General features: G+C 38.0%; 1 protein-coding gene across 10 annotated transcripts in view; it reads left to right on the top strand.

Moving 5' to 3' along the window:
- CDC42BPB (CDC42 binding protein kinase beta) overlaps positions 1-20,134 on the top strand; it is a 91,343-nt gene that overhangs the window by 33,923 nt on the left and 37,286 nt on the right. For all 10 annotated transcript variants that reach the window (XM_077180724.1, XM_077180726.1, XM_077180727.1 and 7 more), the window contains exons 3-8: positions 7,101-7,184; positions 10,776-10,871; positions 15,178-15,326; positions 17,269-17,362; positions 18,660-18,860; positions 19,746-19,994. In XM_077180724.1, the coding sequence (XP_077036839.1) occupies positions 7,101-7,184; positions 10,776-10,871; positions 15,178-15,326; positions 17,269-17,362; positions 18,660-18,860; positions 19,746-19,994 (873 nt within the window). The remainder of the gene's footprint in view (positions 1-7,100; positions 7,185-10,775; positions 10,872-15,177; positions 15,327-17,268; positions 17,363-18,659; positions 18,861-19,745; positions 19,995-20,134) is intronic.

The following is a 20,134-nucleotide window of genomic DNA, read 5'->3' as shown; positions in this document are numbered from 1 at the left end:
TAGAAATACCTTCTCATGTAAATGCTGTTGTGCACAGACTTGATCTGTGTAGTGTTTGGTAATAATATGTCACCTCAACTCAGGATGCTTAGTCACAGTCTCAGCTGGGATCAACAGACAGAAAAATGTGTTTCCAGAAGAAAATAATGGCTGAGAGAGAATAAGGCTGATCCCCTGTGTACCACAGGTTCTGATCACTGATGTGGTTTCTAATGAGAGAGATACTGGCTGAGCTTGCAGTGAGAGTCAGAAGGGAATATGTAAAAGCAGACCTTCCTGTGGTCAGTCGTGCTCTGCAATGAGAGGCAGAGCTCTTTGTGCCCTCTCCACCTTGGAATCACAGCTGTAGGGTACTGAGTTCAGTGTTTTGATGCACTTCTAGAAATTAACCTGGGGCACAGGGAGCCTATGGACTGCAATTAAGGCTGTCTCACCTATTCAGAGCTTTGGTGGTTGCTGTTAGGTGCCCAGCAGGGACCGTACCTTCCTACACTGTAGATTAACAGAATTCCAAAATATTGCACACCACATATGACACTTTTCATTCAACTATTCAAAGAGTCAAAGCCTTCAGAATACGATGCAAAAGAAGTATTTAATTAGCTCTGCTTTTCTTTAATATGCTCTTCATGAAAAAATTAAATCAAAGCAAGCTATTTTCTGCTGTGGAAATGGATGAAGAAAGAAGCTGCTTTGTTTTGAAAATGCTTCAAAAGAGCTGGTTGCTATCTCAGTCCTCCCCAGCTCGGTGTGTGTTTGTGTGGCAGCACCAAGTAACTATGGAGACAGGCAGGTTGCAGGGAGCCAGAGACACACAGACACAGTTCATTGTGGTGCTGCTGTGAGAGCAGACATTTGTCTCTGCAAACCCCCCGGCCCTGAGGGAACAGCTTAGGTGCTATTTGGGGCCTTTATTCTTCTTCTGCAGAGTCTTTCTGGCTGGGACTTGTGAGGGATTTCTTATTTGCACAACATGAAGATATACACTGCATGCTCAAAAAAATCTGATTTTGCTTTGGAAATCTGCACCATGGCATATGAACTCTATCAAAAGACACTCTGGTTTTTAAATTTATATGTAAAATAGACATTAAAAAAAAACTGATAGAGCAGCCCAGACCAGTTTTTCCTCAAAGATGCAGTATTAAAACTATCAACTAATGAGCTATATATCAAAGACTTTTTCCTATCTGAAAGTGTCAGGAGGATAAAGTAGTTGCTGCAGTGTTTTTTGCAGTAGCTGGTGTGCAGGGTATCAATAGCATGAGACAGAAATAGTAGAGTAAATGTGGCATAAACAAGCTTTAGCCAAAGGAAATGAATGTAATATTCAATTATAAATCTGGTAATAAGACATTACGGGTAAATTATTTACATCTGAAATGACATTTTGTCTCTTCTCCCAGTTGAAAGGCTTGACTAAAATCTCTCCTCAAATGTCTAAAGCCTTTCCAAGTTCCCGTCAAAGGTTAATTCATGGTATTTTACACTGTTTTATCCATGTAATTTTATTGTCTGTTAGACTAAGGAGATTTTTTATCATCCACTTTTATTGATGCCATTCCTTCCAATTTTACTTTTAGATAGAATCATAGAATGGTTTTGGTTGGAAGGGGCTTTAAAGATCATCTCGTTCCAGCTCCTCTGCCATGGGCCAGGGGCACCTTTCACTAGACCAGGTTGGTCTGAACCCCATCCACCCTGGCCTTGAATAATAACAATAATGTACACTTTATATTTTCTTTTTTTTTTAGCAAGTAAGGCTTTTTCTATTCCCACAGTAGCATTTAGTTTCTTGATCACCTCAGCTGTCCTCTAACACCTGCTCCAGATGAAGTTTATTTTTCTGAGGTGTGGCTGTGTGTGGGGTTTCCAGAGAGTTTGTATTGCAAGGCAGTAATGTTTACCCATCCCCAGTGGTGTGTATCTGCCTGTGAATTCCAGATTCAGTTTGCCTTTTTTCTTAACTACCTGCCATTATGAGCTGTTTGCACAAGTATTATCACCTGTAAGTCTGTGTTCCTCTTCTTTTCGGTGGAGAACATTTTGCAGTCCAGTTTCACCTTATTCCTGTAGGTCCAGTCCTTAAAGATAAATTCTACCTGAAAGTTTAAGGTGCCGTGAACATGAGTAGTGTCCTAGCGAGTTTTTTGTCTTTGCTTTGAAATTAATGCCAGCATGATTTTTAAGAAGGATTTGTTAGTTGTCTTAATTGTTTTCTGGAAAGCCAGTCTTATATTTAAATTATTTCTGCACTTTATTGCACCATACTTACCATTTACATAAAATAAAATTTGTACCTCGATGCTGCTTACTAATGATGATGGTGTCACTCAGAGGGCACAGTACAGTGCTGGGAAGTTCTGTCTTGTCTGTAGAGGATGATTTGGCTCAGATTTGCACCCTCTAGATTTCATTGGAACACTGGGAAAGGTGGAACTTGGCCTGGAATGGCTTTGCACAGTGCAGCCCTAAATGTCAGTATTGAGTGGGTTTTGAAGATCAAAACATAGCAAAATACTCCTATAAAACAATTCAAGAAGGAAAATACTAACTCTTGCTGAAGTCTAGAAAGCTACTTTAGCTATATTGGTTCTTTATTTTATTTTATTGCACTGCAAGTGAAGCAGAGCTTTGAGACACAAAATATGGCAAGGAAATGGATGGCAGAAGCAATACAAATCTGATGGGGTGTTGTGGCTTGTAGTTACCACACATGGGTCTCAGTTATGCCTTAGCCCCACTTGTTATATTTTTTTTTTTTTTACATAAATATGTCAAAACTTGGTTGAAGTGAAGGCACTAGGATTCATTAGGCTTTCTGAAGTCCTTGAGGAAATATACTTGAGCTTTATTGCAGTTTTCCTGTTGCCTCAGTCTTGAGCATGACAAGTCATGGTGATGCTAATCAAATCAGATGGTGATCAGTCCATACTGAAGGGGAGGTTGCAGTGCTGGGGAGACCCTTGCACCTGCAATTTTTTCTTGTCACATTTTAAAGACTTAATAAAAGAGAACCACTTAAATATCTACCAGACTGCTTTGTGATTGTTGAGCATTTGACCCCCCTGATTCTGCATTCCAATCTGGCACTATGAGATGCAAATTGGGAATAAATTTTAATTTCCTTAGTTTGACACAGGCATTAAAGGTGGTTGGTTAGCCCATGTCCCACCCCTTTGGCCAGGTAGAGAAGTGTAGGAAAAAAATCTAAGAACAGAGCAAAGCTGAATCCTCACAGTTTCCAGTGGCTGAGGGTTCAGGGAGTCCCCAGGCCACCCCTCTAACTCGGGGGTCAGTAGTCACTGAGGCCCACACTGCAGTGTGTGTTACTCACCTATTAAGTATGTCTGTATTTAAATATTTAAATACTTTCTGAATATGTAGCAGCCTGTGGCTGAGTTCCAGAACTTTTTTTGTGACAATAGTACTTCCTTAATCTTATCTTTTTTTTTTTTTTTTAATTTGATGCTTTTAAATGTCTGTGTTATGAGAAGTGGTAAATTATTGTTCTCTGTTCATGTTCTCCGTGACATTCATGGTTTCCTGTGTCTGTCATAGCTGTTACCTCTTTCAGGCCTGGAATATTTTAGGTTATTAAATCTTCTTCTTGAGAAGCTGTTTTATCATACCTCTGCTTGTACATTTTTTCCTTTCATTATTCTTAGCATACTTCTTTTTTTTTGTTCTTTTTTTTTTTTAACTACTAATACACTGCAAATTCTATTAGGCTTAGAAATGGAGAGTGAAAACCAATATTAAATCCTTGTCTGTGCCTAACATGAGCACTTGTTCAGCCACTAAACTTTTAAACTCTGAAGATGGAAACAGTGCTTTTGTTCTTAAAGCAGGCATTTGTAGCAGTGTACAAATCTATGTCCTTTGGAATACATCTGAACACCAACTGAATGGTTTTTCCTTACATTAGTAGATGTGGTGGATCAGTATGTAGGATAAAAAACATCATATTTAAAACCAGACATCTTGCATGCTTTGCACAACTGCAGTGTGAGAGGCCTCTGTTTGATCTCACAAAGTGGTCAGTCTGGTTATTGTAACTGAATTTGAGGTATGTCAGAGAAGGAAGAATTAATATAAAAGTAAGAAAAAACAACTCCACTGCAATGTCTCAGAAGGAGACGAAGCATTATATGACAAAAGTAAACTTAGAAATGCTGCCACCTGATGAGGAAAGTAAAAGAAGGGTTACTCAAGGAAATGCTGAGGTATTTCATGGAAGAAAGGATCTTTTCCAGTATTGTAACAGTATTCTTCCTTATAATAGCACTGAGTTTATCAGGGCATTATTTTATTTGTGCTTCCCTGTTTCAGTTCAAATATCAATGAAGTTTGGGTTATGCTCTTCTGTTTGTTTTCTTTTTAAAAAATCCTAATTATTTGAATTTGTTGAGGAGTCGGGTCTAATCAGGCAAAAATTCTGTCAGTTCTTTGAGATATCTTCAGCAGTCCTAAGATTTCTTTCCAGAGATAAAATTCATGGGGAATTACCTAATTTGCTGTGTGGTTCAATGAATTTTTCTGCTGACATGAGAAGCTGTCCCACTGTCACCCTTATAAGTAAAGCAGCGGTGTGTTTACTGGTGCCATAACTTGATAACCACTTAATGTGAAAATATGAGTCAGCTTTCTTTTTATGAACTATACTTTCTCTTCCACAGAAGACAATTATCTTCCTCCAGAAAGTTTAAATTGGTCTTTTTAAAGCAGTCTTTTCAGTTGAAAATAAATAGCACTAATATAGTTGGTGACTGGGGAATTGCTAAATAAGTCCTACAGATTTGGCATCCTTTCTTCTTTTCCTTTCTTCTTTTTCCAGGCCTGTTTCATTTGCCACTTTGTTCTAACATTTACACAGATCCTCAGCTGTGCCTGCCCTCTGTGATGCCAGGCTACCATTGCTCCTCAGCACTTGAGCATGTTCCAAACTTGTGATATCCTGCAATGCCTTTGGACAGTGATGGCCTTAGATGAAGTGCAGTAGACGCCTATCTGAGTTCTGATTTGTGCACTGTGTTTGTACTCAAAGGGCTGAGCCGTTCTAGTGTTGTGGTGTTATGAAACTTGAATGTTGCTACACCGGGGCTCACAGAGCTGCGCTTGCAAAGCGCATCTGCTGCAGAGTGCTGGTTCATTCCTCTGCAGCAGGTAACCTCTCCTCTGCAGCAGGTAACCTTGGTGCTGCTCTGTCCCTGTCCCTGCCCTGGAGGTGTGGGCATTTCCTGAGTCACCATCTTCTCTCTGGAACAGTTTAAAAAGTCTAGTGGGTAATGTCAGCATCTTGCAGTTTCTCAAAGCTTTTAATGCGCTGTTTGACTTACAGCGTGCCTTCAGCTGGATCGGGGTAATGACCCAATTAAGTGTATAGAGAGAGGTTTTTACAATGACTTTTAAGTGTGATGAAAAGTGGAGAAAGGCTGTTTACATTTAAGGCCATTACAGAAGGTCAGTTGAGCAGTTTCATACTTGCCAAGGAACCTCGTGTGTTTGGTTTGAGACTCTCTCGTCTTGCTCATCCTTCCCCCGCAGCAGGAGCAGTGGGAGGTGGTTGTGGGCCAGGAGACGCTGGGATTGTAATGTAGCTCTGGATATTCTGCTTCACTTAGAGAAGCTGCTTCTTAGTGCTGTACCTTTCCCAGCTGTACCTTTTCCAGGGCCAGATTCCCATGTCTTTCCTGCAGTGGGTACATTTTTTCAGAGCTATGTGTCTGTTACATGGCTGTGCAGGTTTGTGCAAGGTGCTGTCACCCACTACATGACCTGGTGAGTGGAGCTTTACTCTCTGAGGTGGGGAGGGCTGAGCTATGTACCTGCAGGCTGAGGTGTCTGTGTTAATTTCCTGTTCTTGTGTTACTGGAGAAGCAGTAGTTTCCCTGCCCCTCTCTTGGAACTTCTTTGCTGGTAAGGTGCAGGGTGATACTACATTTCCCTCGTCCCTCCTCAAGACTTAGGACTTTTTATGATGTTGTTCTGCTTGATGCATTATTCCAACCTTTTTCTATAGTCAGCAGCTTCTTAAAGCTGCTGTAGCTGAATCCTTTCTAGATAAGAGTTTTTAAACAACAGAAGAGGCGAGGTGATGTCATTCCTTTTCACACAGCTATTCAGAGCTCTGTTGGAAGCAATGAAAGCTGGTTGGTTTTCTGCTTCTGAAATAGAGATGAGCTGAGAAGCAGTAGAAATAGCAGTAGAAATATTCAAGCAGTCCATGTATAGTCCTGTGAAAATGTTGCTGTGTTAGTCATGATGCCTGTTTTTCTATTGCCAGCTGGAAGAACATGGAAATTATGGCGTTACCACAAGAAGAATTAGTTTTGGTCTTTGAGAATTCATTCACTTTGGTCAATGACAGTACATTTTCTTGGTCAAAATAAAGTCTTTGCATTCCTAAGCCTTGAAGTTTTTGTATTCTTGTTTTTTTCTTCCATTTACAGCTGTGTGCAGAGCTACTGTTCATAATAGATGAGTGTAAGCAAGTCTAATTCACAACATGCATAGTAAAATGATGTAAGCAAAATGGTGAATAAATAAATGAATTTTTTTTTCTTTTAAAATATCTGCATAAGGCACACAAAAGCATGCTAATTTGCAAATATCTTTCAAGTTTCTGAGACCTGAAATGTGAAAACAAATTAGTCAAATGTAGTGTATTTCTATTGACAGCAGCCTTTCTTGTTTTCTCAGGCTGCCCTTTTAAATGTTGCCCCACTGGCTGCAGGCATGACTACAAGCCCCACTTGTTCTTGGGAAACAATGCAGCTTTACTGCACATCTTCATATGAAAAGCTTCATGCTCCTCCTGTATCATCCCCCATGTACTTCATCATGAGCTCTTGACCACACAGGGTGCATCAATCACATAGTAATGTTGGGGGAATACAGAAGGAGCCAAGACTCAGACTGCAGTTCATCAATATGGCAGTTGATCACTGAATACTCCTTAGTAACTTATTTTATGGATTTGTGAAATTAAACTGTTTGAAAACTGTATTTCTCTGACCATGCTTTTGTGTGAGTATTGATCTCTTTAAATATTGTATTTTTCTGACCATGCTCCTGTTAAAGATATCTTAATTTTTCAGGTTGCAGTTGTTAAAATGAAGTGTACAGAGCGCATTTATGCAATGAAAATTCTAAATAAATGGGAAATGCTTAAAAGGGCAGAGGTAAGTAATACTGTTTTTTAACACAGAGAATTTTTAAAATTACATTAGGAAGATTACATTGAAACTCTTCCAGATTAGGAAGAATTATTTCATGAGCATAGGAGCTTCGGTCTTTTCTCTTTTTTTCCCCTTAAGCTGTTTTAATGCAATCAAGTCTGACAGTCCCTTCCAGGCATCTGTTGTTCTCAGCATTACTGTGTATTCATTTACCAGACAGTCTGCCCTATTTCTTACCCGAATTTATTGGCCAGATTTTTGTTTACAGTAAAGGCAAGTTAAAGACTACATGAAAGCTGAGATTGGTGCTACTATGACATTCACAGCTGTATACAAAAATGTTATGAAAACGGTCTTTCTTCTCTTCATTCAGAAACATCCATTAAGGAGCTTTGCATCCTACAGTATGTAACAGGATTTATATAGCTAGTAAAACTATAACTAAATATTTTGGGATCAGATTCAGATTGTAAAACAAAACGTGTTAAGAAGGTAACATCTGTTTAAGAAGGGGTGTTTTGGAGAAAGGAGGTGTACACTGTCACAACAAATTCTGTAAATGTAAATTCACACATTAGGAAAAGAATACTAAGAATACACAGTGGGAAGAGCTTTCTAGGATAGGTATTTCTAGGATACATACTCCTCCATGGTAGAGGAAAACCTTATGGCACATACATAATATTATGTAAGTTAGCAGATAAATGAGCAGTAGATTTGAAGAGAAAAGACATGTATTGCATCAGGACTTGCAGCAGTTCTGTTAAGGGGCAAGCAGGAGTGGCTTTGCTGAGGTCTGAGCTTGCTGACCCTTCCCTGTCCCATTCTTCTGTCCCCTTCCTGACACCTCCTCCCCCCAGCCTGCCCTTCCTAGTTCCTCCCTTCCTTTCAGTGAGTCAGTGCCAGGCCTTTTCCTGTGACAGAATCTCCTCCCTCTTATTAAGCCCCTCTTCACCACTGCCTTTTGCTTGATTTAGTCACAGTCTGTCCATCCATCCATCCATGCAGCGCTTTAGAGGCGGCAGCAGCCACTGCCACCCGGCTCTCCTTTGAGCTGACAGGAGATTTCACACCCTGGGATGTGCTGCATCAGCAGTTTTGCATTAAGCCTTTCCCTGGAGGAGGGAAATTTGGTGCCCTTTCTATGCAGATTTCGGCTGTGTTAATTCATTGGTCAGTATAGAATTGTTTTAAACACAATATTTTGTGTTTTAAATAATTGTTTTAAACACAATATTTGCAGAGGTCTCCCAAACTCAAATGGAAATACAGCTATGCTGCCTTACTTCGGTCATTTTTAAAGTGATTTCATTAAGTGGCCTAAGTAGGTGCAGCTTTTGCATGTAGAGAAGACAGCTGTTTACAGATTGTGTTCTAATCATGCAACTAACTCGTCTTATCCTCTCAGGCAGGCATAAAGGATGTATAATGAGCAATAGTTTTCCCAAGACAAACTTAGGAAAAGTAACAGTCAAAAAAATGTTTCTCTCTGCTGATTTTCCCCATCTACAAAGGACAATAAAGGAACTGTCTTCTCTGCAGAACTACTTTGTCTTTTCCTGATCAGTTTGCTTGCTTGATTTGACTTTTCTGGATAAGAAGGACATTGCATCCTGCATATAAAGTTCATGCAACATCTGGATGTTAAAAATTTCCCAAATGTGGTAAAACCTGTTTGTTTTTAAAATGAAGCCTGCAAGAATACAGTAGCTTCTTAAATGGAGAGTTCCACTGAAAAAGCAGACTTCAAGTATTTTATTAACCCACCTCACCTATTATTATATAAAAATATTATTATTATTATGAGTGGGTTAAGAAGCATGTTGTTACACTGCTTTATGTTTGTTGTGCATGACATAAAACATAGCAAGAAGTTAGCTTATTCATGTACTAGCTGCAAGAAAAAAAATCCCATATGGTTGGAAGCCACTAAAATAAAATAAAGATTAGTGAATATCACCTGACATCCGTAAATGGGTTAGAAGCAAAAATAGGCATGCCATTTATGTTGATAAGGACCATTTGTATGCGTTGTTCTCACAGCAAAATACAAAGTCATTAGTGTATTACTGTTGACAGTTCCAAATAAGTCCTGACTGGCTGATTAGGTAGCCTGTCATGCTTTTTCAAGTCACGTCTCAAGGCCTTTTAAGCTGGTGTAAGCAGAGGAGGAGAATTTTATGCTCTGAATTCAAGATGCAGTGTTCAGCAGCATTGCTGGGTTTTCAGTGTTCATAACATTCCCTCGCTATTTGAGGCTGCACAGTGAACTGGATCAAGGGACTGATGTCTTCAAAAATAAACAAACTAGTTCTGTGTGTTGGCAGCCTCCTCACATCGTGGTGCCAGGAGAGCTGAGAAGTGCAATGCTCTGCTGCTGTGGGAAGGGGATAGGATTACTTGGAGCTGCTGGAGCTGCCAGCCTTTTTTGCAGAGCGCTGCTTTGGCCTTGAATTCATAAACCGTTAAACCACTCAGTTGGCATTTAATTACAATTTACTTCTCTTTGCACCAGTGATTACTAATTTACAATGTGACCACAGCATGGTCTTCTTCAGTAAAATTGTAGATTGAATTTGGCTTCCTTTGAAGGGAAAATAGTTGGAGATACATTTGTAAGGTGCAGTCAGTATATGGTAAGGCTTGGGCTTCCCAGGCACATTTCCATAGTACATTTTCTGAGACATCTGAAGAAGTGGCAATGACTAAAAAAAAATAGTTCTTTTCTAGAACACAAACACCTCAATCTGTAGCTGTCAAATATCCTGATAATGCCTCTCTGGATTGAGAGTAGTAGAAGAGTCCCAAGGTCTGTTTCATGATAATTCTGATCCAATAAAAACATTAATATATTTTTATTGGGGAGAACTCTCTTGAAGTTTATGAAAGTTGGTTTTATGTAAAGATGCTGAGAAAACCTGTTACACAGAGCTTGCTTCTATGAAGTGTTGCAGTGTGCTGTTTGAAGTTGGGGAAGGATTATTGAAAATAAAAATCTATATTATACTGGACAAAGATAAGACAGTAATAGTAAAATCTGCTTATTTCCCATAGTGTATTAGCAGTGTCTGGAACTGGGACTGTACTGTAAAAAAAGTATACATGAAACTGTTTTCATAAAAGTCTTTATCAGAAGAATCAGACTTACTTTCCTAGAGCCATTATCTTTCTGCTACAGATGGTAGTGACAAGTTACTATTTTCTGACTTAAAAATGTTTTATAAAACAGAGATTTAGCTTTGACTTGAGTTGGCTTGTGGGCTTTTTGGTGTTGGGGGTGTTGTGTTTTGGTGTGGAGTTTTTTGGGATTTGTTGGGGGGAGGGGAGGTTGGGGGGGGGGTTTCATTTGGTTTGGGGTTTTTTGGTTTGGTTTGGTTTTGTTTTTTAAAGTCGCAGTCAGGATTAGAGTGACTGAATGCCTGCCTAAAACCTGCAGAGATTCCCTGGCATGTCACTTGTGTAGACTGAATCCCAATGAATAGAGACCTCTGTTCAGTAATTTGAAATAATCCCATAAAACATCCATATATATTCATCCTGTGGAAACTACTTGTTGTTGTTGACAATGGCTTTTCTCCCCCTCTCTTCCTTTAGACAGCTTGCTTCCGAGAGGAGAGAAATGTCTTGGTGAATGGAGATTGTCAGTGGATTACTACATTGCACTATGCCTTTCAAGACGAGAACTATTTGGTATGTTTGATTCATCAGTAAATAAAAGCTCTGGGTTGTGAAAGAACTTTATTTTTGGTATATTTAAAAAATATTAGTGCATTAAATCCGTCCACCTCATGCCTCACAGCAGTGTTTCAACATTCTTGTTTTCTCCTTGAAGCAAAACTTCAAAGGGACTGACTGTAACTCCAGGAGAGTGAGAAAGTTGTGAAGAACTGTAGTATATAGAGATTTAGTTAAGCATCTTAAATTAACTAATCTCTCTTTGCATAAAAAATACCATGTTCAAATTTAGTATTTTGGATAAGGTTGCAGTTAAGTAATCTGAGATGTGTTAACTCTGTGGAAGTAAGAAATATTTTATTTTAAACTTTAATAATGTCTTTTAAAGCAAGATTTTGTTTTAAACAGGCAAAAGTAATTTAAAAGTTTGGTATTTTAAAATCCTTAGGGGAAAACATAGCCTATTTCTTGAAAGTATTTCTATAAAATATGTCTTTAAATCAGCAGATTGGTCATTTCAGTAATTTGAGAGACTTTAGCAAATACTTATAAAATCTGTACTCCTATGACATTTCTTTATGATTGGTTACTACAACTGTGACATACAAACCTGTTTACTTCAGTCACAGAATACAGCAGAGTCCTGGTTAGGAGCAAAGTCAGTAAAGCCCCAATATTCTGCAATATACTGAACCATGCAGCTTCCTTGTGGCTGCTTCAGGCTGGGTTTGCAAACCTGCTGTTTCTGTAACATCTGACATAGCTGGAGTGTGAAAGTTTCCACCTTCTTAATACTTTAGTAGCATGATAGCAAATCATGACTATGAATAAGAAAAAATGTATTTATAAAAGGCTGCCAAGGAGTTCAGCAGGAGTTAGTAAATACTCAGACATTTCCACGGATGCTGAGAAAAAACACATTCATATGTCATGTTTGGAGTATTTTTAGAATAACAAGCACATAGTAGGAAAATAAGCAGTCACATCTTAGGCCCTCATTTACAGGCTAATTTCCATTGAATGATTTGTGATAGGTCCAGATTTTCAATCTCTGGCAGTTTAGTTGTCTCTAGCACTGCCTCATGATTTCACATCAGCTTGTAGCTTCAAATTCTCACAGAAGCAACCTTCAGACTTGCATAAAAACATTCTGTTCTGTATTTCCAAGTAGCTTGTAAGAATGGAGCTACCTAAGGAAAAATTGTTAGCTGTGTGAGATAACAAGCAAGAGCAAAGACAGCACAGAGGGGGAATCTTTTCCCAAAGTTCCCAGAGGTTCTTAGATATTGAAGTTTCACTTGACAGCAGAAGGTAGACATCTCATTTAAGATCCAGTATCTAAGAAGACAACAGTTCTGCCTAGCAGCCAAAGTCAGCAGATTCCCAGCTTGCCTGAGATCTGCTCCTGCATGTGCTGAGGTGCTGCCTTCCAGTTTGGTCTGTTACTCAGAAACCATCTCCTGGAAGTGTCTGTGCTCACAGATGGAGTGGATCCACATCTCAGTCACCATTGTAAATGATGCATGAAGAAAACGTGAAACACATCAAGAAATCAATTCATCCAAAAAGCTGGACAGAAGGTTCTCTTCCATCCCATCTAGTACTTGTCCAGGGCCTAAGAGATCTCTGTTCAATTCTCTTTGGAGCTTGAAGATGTTTATAGCTACATTCTTCCTCATCATGGAGAGTGCTGCCTTGTTACAGAGCCTGGGCAGATTTTGTTTACTTTTTAGCTGTGCTCTTCATCCACGGTCCTTGCAGAATGGAATACAAAGCTGAGAACAAAGCAAGAACACACAACAGAACTTGGTTTTCCAACCTAGTCATCTGTAAGAGAAATCTCTAGGTTTCAGTATTTTCTCCCAGTGATGTTTGTGCATTATATCTAATGATTCTTTATTGCAAAGCCACATAAGCTAACTCTGAGCAGAGGGAGAGCCTTGTGTTTTCTCCCACCTAGTTCTCTGTCTCCTCTGGCTGCATGATAAAGGGTTCAGAATGAGACAAAGAAAAAGTAAGATACTAACATAGAAAAGTAGTACCTGCCTTTGGAGAGTCTAAAAGTACTTAGTTTTATTCTCTGCCTTTAGTATTAACAGAGCATTTGATAAAGCAGAACTTCTATTTAAGCAAGAAATACAAAATTCTATTAAATACATATGTTCTGGAGTTCATTTTCTGGTTCTGCTCTTGTGGTTTTAAAATCTTTCAAGTTAATGCATCATTCATTACTGTTTTCTAATCAGCCAATTCTTAAATGACATTACATGGAAATGCTGCATAACTTTCTTCTGGTTCTTAAAAAGCTTTCATAAGAGACAGCCTATGTCAAGATGGGTTAAATCAGCCTTTGGTGAGTTAGCTGAAGCAGATATGATGTAAGTGAAACATAGTCCATGAATATTGAGAACTTGCATGGAACTTGACCTTCTCCATCTCTTCCTTCCCGATCTCTTAATTTTCTTTCCCAGTCTCATTCATGAAAAAGGGCATATGTGTATTTCCTTGCTGTCAGCCTCTCAAAGGCTTCTGGGTACTCATGAGAGTATTTTGATATCCTTTTTTCCTTTGATTCCTAACTACTCTCACCGTTCAATGTAGTCACTTCCCTGGAAGAAATGCACTACTGTGAGATTTCAACATCAGAATAGCTTTTATTTTAACCCCATAAGAAGGGAGAAGCACCTCCTGGCAAGCAGATAATTTTGAATTGAAAGATTAGTAAAGTTCTGCTTCCTCAAAGATGAGATACCAGCATCTTTCTGTGATCCAAGTGCCTTCCTTCATGGGTCACCCGGGTTCTTGCTGAGTTATAAATGCTTTGGGAGCTGACAGAAGTGCATTACCCTGTCTCTGACAGAGAAGATATTTCACTTTCCACAGAAGGTTCTATAAAGCCTCTTTGCCTTGAATTTAAGAGAAAATACTTCAAGATAATATCCCTTTTAGAAGACTGATGGTTTCTGTCTGTAGCATTTTGTTTTCAAACATAAGTATTGTGTCTACAGTGTTCAGTACATGTTTAAAGTTCCTTGGAGCAATACCCACAGACTGATTTCAACATAAATGATGCAATTTGCTTATCAGATTAAGCAGTAATTTGAATAAAATAGAGAAAAATATCAAAACTTGTGGCTTTTGGAGTTGCTCTTTTAATCCAAAAGATAGTGAGGAATGGCTATTATTGCACTTCATGTTCTTTGCATTTCTATCTTAAATTTGTTTCCCTCATGGAAGATGGATCTGTGGCAGGGACAGTGGATTCTAGGTCGCTTTACTTTGAGGAGAAAAATAAGATGATGGCTTTGAAAAGTTAATTCCAGAATAAGCCAAGTTAGTCTTAAAACCACATATCAAATCATCTTGGGAAGCATGGAACAAAGTGGCTCAAGACTGGTAGTACTAGATGAAGTCATTATACTTGAAGTAATGGTCTGGATTTAGGTGGATATTGCTAAGAAATACCTCAAACATAATCCTTGTTTTGTGGTATGAGAAACAAATGGCATGCCTGAGTCCTTTTCCTTCATGTATCCTATCAGTATTGGTCCTTTCCATGGATGGGATGGTGCCTGATTGGCCTAGGAGGCTGTTTACTTTTTCACTGAAATACATTCAAAAGCACACCAATGTTTGACTGTTAAATTTCCCACTCTAGTGCCTCTGGCTTGACAGTGCTTTTGGCTTGTTGTGGGCATCCATGTATGGTATAGTAATGTTCAGTGTCATCAGACTCCTGCCAGCTGTGTTATGCACCCACGGTGTGGAATGTGCCAAGATGAGTGGTTGAAGATGTTGATGTGATAAGTACCACTTCAGGAACAATGAGTAGTATTGAAATGGTACCCTAACTAAAAAAGTACTAAAATGTATATTTTAGACTAAGCTGCATCAAATATTGATTTTAACTATACTTTTTTTTTTTTTTTTCTTTCATCATTCTTTGGAAATTTTCAGTTTAAGAGTCGTTAACATGCACCAGTTTTGGGGATATTAGATCATTTTCTTTGTGATACTAGTTAAGACAGAAATAAACTCATCCTGATTTACTTCTTTGTTTTTGTCATATTTTGTTTGGGTTTTTTTTATCATAGGAACTAAATGCTGATGTGCCTTTCTTACTGTGATTAATAAAGGAATATGATACCTTTTTATACTAAGTAAATAAAAGTAAAACAAAGGACCACCAATTTTGACTGCTTTTCACAGGCACAGAAAAAATAGTGGAAGGGTTTTTTTCAGGGGCTAACTGATGAACTTTATTTTTTTTTTCTTGCCAGCTTTCTCTCAGTACTTTATTGCTTTATTTCTCTATTTTCAGTATCTAGTGATGGACTACTATGTTGGTGGTGACTTGCTGACACTTCTCAGTAAGTTTGAAGACAAGCTTCCTGAAGATATGGCTAGGTTCTACATTGGTGAAATGGTGCTTGCTATACATTCCATACATGAGCTGCATTATGTGCACAGGTAAAATACCTTCTCATTTGGCAAAATATACAGGTACAGTTATTTGAAGTTAATCCCAAATTTACTGCTATGTATACAAATGCACACAGTAGCCAAAAGCAAACTACTATAGATACATGTTTACTTTATGCTGTATAATAGCTGTATAAGCTACTTTATTTTAAATATCAAGTTTTGATGGATTGGTATCAGAAGCAGTGACATTTATCTGACTAACCTTTTAAAGTCTGTTCTATTTTTAATCAGGGCTCTTGACTTATTCTCAATTCACTTAATAAATATTTATCTGCCTTTGTCCAAGCAACCTAGAAGTTTGAAGCAGTTTGAAATGGTTTGAACTTTCTACAGAGGTGTAGACATTCTGCAAAATTTATGCACAGTAAGCCCATGATAACATCAGTGCATCTACTTACCTGAGATTATCCTCAAACAGGTTTTCTAATCAGGGGGCATATGCTGGTCTAATTGTTTTTGCACACAAGATGTGGATTCTGAATCACTGGCTACCATCAAGTAAACTTAGGTTGTGGTGGGTAGTAGCTGTACAGTTAAAGTTCAAAAAGCATAAGGGATTCTCAGTTATAATGCAAACTCTTCTGTTTGCATTTTGATTGCTGTTTTAAAAATTGAAAAGATGTTTAAACTCTCTAAAACTCTTGTGAGTGAATGTGGACAATATTTGGGGATTTTAAAATGTTACAGCCTCAGAGAAGTTCACTAGAGGCACCATTGCACCAATTTCCAAGGAAATTACTGAGCAGCTACATCTTTCCCAGGGCTGAATGCAGGTCTGTTGTGGCAATAGGAGTGTGTGGCTCTGTGGCCAAAACACGTGCTTTGAACAGGACATGTGCCAGTGCCAAGAAATTACTGCTTGGCAACTGGAATGGATGAGGAGGAAGCATGATTACTCTGGAGAGGGTTTCAAGGACCCTTTAAGGGCTTATATGACCTGTTAGCTGCAGATAGGAGACAGTGGAGCTCAGAGAGGAGGCATTAAGCCTTTCTGAGCAGCAGTGCTGGTCCCTGAGGCAAGTGAGAGCTGCATGCCAAGCAGAGATTGGCTCCTGCTGCAAGTGCCACTGTGAGCAGTGTTCTTTAAAAAACAAACAAATCAGTGTATAGTTGTATATTAGTTTTTATAGTACCCTGCAACTACTGAGCTTGACTTGTGGTTGTGGAATGTTGACAATATCTGGAACTGAAATGTATGGAATAAGTTTAACAATGCAGAATTACTAATTATTTTTTGGGGAAGCACAGTGACATAGTCCAATCTTCTCAGCACATATTTTTGTGTATTATGACAAGTAAATACACATTTAACATTTAAATTCATGTAGACAGGCATAGATTAGCATTTATTATTTTGTATTAATACTGCTAATGAGCAGCGGTATTACTGACATTTCAGTAATTAATTTCAGAGCATTAGCCCTTGGTTAAAAAAGGTTAATTCAAGTTTGTGTTGGAAAAATGTATCAAGTTGGCAGGCTTTTTACACATATGAGGACCCTTTGTTAAATCTGTCACAGTTTTTCTCACAAATGTCAAGTGTGAAATTGGAATTCAGCACCTTAAAACTCAGCCATTGTCAGCTTCCACATCTATGTAGCAAGGTGTATTAGAGCGCCTTATTTTTGTTTACTCCTGGTAATTCTAGTCTCCTTCTCAAAGATTAAACTGAAGGTGTTGTGGAGTTTTTAAGTTTTTCAGCACATGTAGTAGCATTTGGGACTTCACATTTGAAAAGAAATGCAGATTTTAGGGTGCAACAGAACTGGTGGCTTTAAGGTTGGTTGGGGGGCAGAGAGTCATAAATAGTACCAAAAAGAGTTTACATCATTGGATAAGATTCTATGTTATTTTGATGCAAGATTAATCTCTACAAGCAGAGCTAATAGTGTATGTGTAAATGCTTTCACTTCTATCTATGTAACAGGGACATAAAGCCTGATAATGTTCTTTTGGACATGAATGGCCACATACGACTGGCAGACTTTGGGTCCTGTCTGAAAATGAGTGAAGATGGCACAGTATGTATGAAGCTCCATTTATTTGGGTTGCTGATAGTGGGACCTTCTAAGTGAGTTGCTGGTTTTAAAGAGATTAGACATCATCAGGGATGTGACAGATTGTGAACTTTCTGACACACTAAAAATTGAGGCTGCAGTATAACTCAACATACTTAAATGAGTTTTTGAAGTCTTCATCTCCTTATTTTACAAGCCGCTAACTTTTCAAGTTATCCTTTGCTGTATTTTTCTGGTTTTCACTTTTTCTCCTCATGACCATTTGAGTCCAAGGGGGTAGGATGAGTCACCATCCCTGTAGGTATCAAAAAGATGTGGATGTGGTACTTGGGCACACAATTTAGGTGGACTTGCCAGTGCTCAGTTAACAGCTGAACCTAATGATCTTAAAGGTCTTTTCCAACCTAAATGATTGTCTTGAGTCTACAATTAATAAGAAGTTTGTTTTATATGCCTTTGACAAATGGAACAGCAACATGATGGTAATTGGCCATCTTGTGCAGCAGATTGGATTTACCTCTAAAAGCTGAATTGCTTGTGACAGGTTTTGTTTGTTTTGACTAATTTAGGGCATTTCCAGGGGTGCCAGTCCTGCCAAAGTATGGCATCGTTCACTGGTTTTGGCACAAACTCACATCTTGTTGATGTTCTTTAGTCATAAAATGTCTGTCAAAGCTTTACCATAAAAATGTAAATGAAAGAGCCATTAGAATTGAGAACATATTCCTAGAGATTAGTCTGCCCTGATGGTGAGGGCTTCCCTAGTACTTGTGCACAGAGTAATTTCTCCACCTTATTCCTGTAGTAAATCCAGTTGCACATTAGGCAAGAAACATTTGACTGATTTCTGACATATTAAACCTTACCCAGGAAATTTGTTCTATGATCTTCAAATGAAACTATAAAATTCAGGGGTAGGACCTGATCTCCCTACTTACTCATTTTTCATTTCAAGTTCTGGGCAGCAAATTGCAGTTTCAAAATATAAACCAACACAAAGGAAAAATATATTTTGTCTTTCTGCTTTCACAGTATTATTTCGCTGTGATTATTTTGGGTTTCCACTCTGTTCAGAATAAAACATATCAAGTGATTTTATGTAGCAGTAGAATGGAACTTAATCTTTGCAGTCTTTGTTACTTTCTTAATATTTCCTTTGTTATGTTGCTGTGAATTTATGAATCTCTTCCTTTTCCAGAACCGTGTCGTGGTGTCTCTGTCAGAAATACTAGTGTTTGAGTAAAACAGTTGCTGAGAGAAACTGAAAACTTAAGAGAATTATGTTTGTCTTATTTTTAAGGTACAGTCATCAGTAGCAGTGGGTACTCCTGACTACATCTCTCCTGAGATACTGCAAGCAATGGAAGATGGAATGGGGAAATATGGGCCTGAGTGTGACTGGTGGTCACTGGGTGTCTGCATGTATGAAATGCTCTATGGTGAAACACCCTTCTATGCAGAGTCACTGGTGGAAACCTATGGGAAGATTATGAATCATGAAGTAAGAGCTGTATTAAATCTCTTGTGTTCTGAGTTTATGTTTACAGAGAAACTTATTACTTAAGGATATTGAAGTGATGGTAGTTGTTTGCTTTTTCACAGTGTTTTAGATTGATATGTAGGTTTGTTGGTTCAGGTTTTAGGAAGCTTGCTTCTCTGAAATTAAGAAATTTAATTATTTGACAAATTAAAATTTTTCTCTAAATGCTGATTTTCTTGTTGGAAATCTAAGCAGTCATCACAAATCAAAATTAAAATCTACTCCAGTTTCTTCAGTCTAGAGTAATTTCAGTTGTAAGTGGTAATTACAATTTTTAGATGTTATGTTTGTTTATGAATAGAAATATTTTCTAAATGTAGATTATATTTTGGTAAGAAATACAGGTATTTAACCTATATATTTGAAAAATACATTCTTAAATATGATAACATAAATAACTGACTAACATCATGGGGTTTTAAGGGTTGAAATTAATTTAATCTTGAGGAGTACATCTCCAGGAGATCAGTGGACCTCTGACTAAGAATACCAGTCTGTCTTTATTGTATGATCTTTAATATATCGTAGTGTGCAAAAATCCTGGTGTGTCTTAAAAAAATTTGCTTTTCCTAACTGTGTTATTGTAATCACAGATCAAACAGATCTGTTTTAAAGAAATTGAAAAATTATTTATTGTACTTGAAATCCAATCTAAAACAAAAAGTCTGTCATTGAATGTGTTGAATTGTACTCTGTCATTGCTCACTGTAACTAAAACAATATTTGACTAATAATTAACTATTAATTTCATTTTATTGGTGTAGTTCAATGTTTTTTTTGAAACTACAATTGTAAGTTTTGGAATTAGTTCCTTCTCTAAAACTTTCTGTTTGTTTTGTTTTCTAGGAACGATTTCAGTTTCCATCCCATGTTACAGATGTATCTGAAGAAGCAAAAGATCTTATTCAGAGACTTATCTGCAGCAGAGAGCGTAGGCTGGGACAAAATGGAATAGAGGATTTTAAATCTCATGCATTTTTTGAAGGACTTAATTGGGACAACATCCGAAACCTAGAAGCACCTTACATTCCAGAAGTCAGCAGTCCTTCTGACACCTCAAACTTTGATGTAGATGATGATGTACTAAGAAATCCAGTGAGTCTTTGTTTTCAGATATTACTAATGGAAGTATGCATCCTTGCTGCACTGTAAGGTAGTAGTGAGAATTTACTTCAAAATAAAGAAAGAGATGAAAAATAAGAGATTAATTTTTCACTCCAAATGTGAAAAATTCA

Source organism: Agelaius phoeniceus, chromosome 6 (assembly GCF_051311805.1).
Source record: "Agelaius phoeniceus isolate bAgePho1 chromosome 6, bAgePho1.hap1, whole genome shotgun sequence".
Lineage (NCBI taxonomy): Eukaryota > Metazoa > Chordata > Aves > Passeriformes > Icteridae > Agelaius > Agelaius phoeniceus.
Note: the sequence above shows the minus strand (reverse complement) of the source record. Positions and strands in the feature narration are given on the sequence as shown.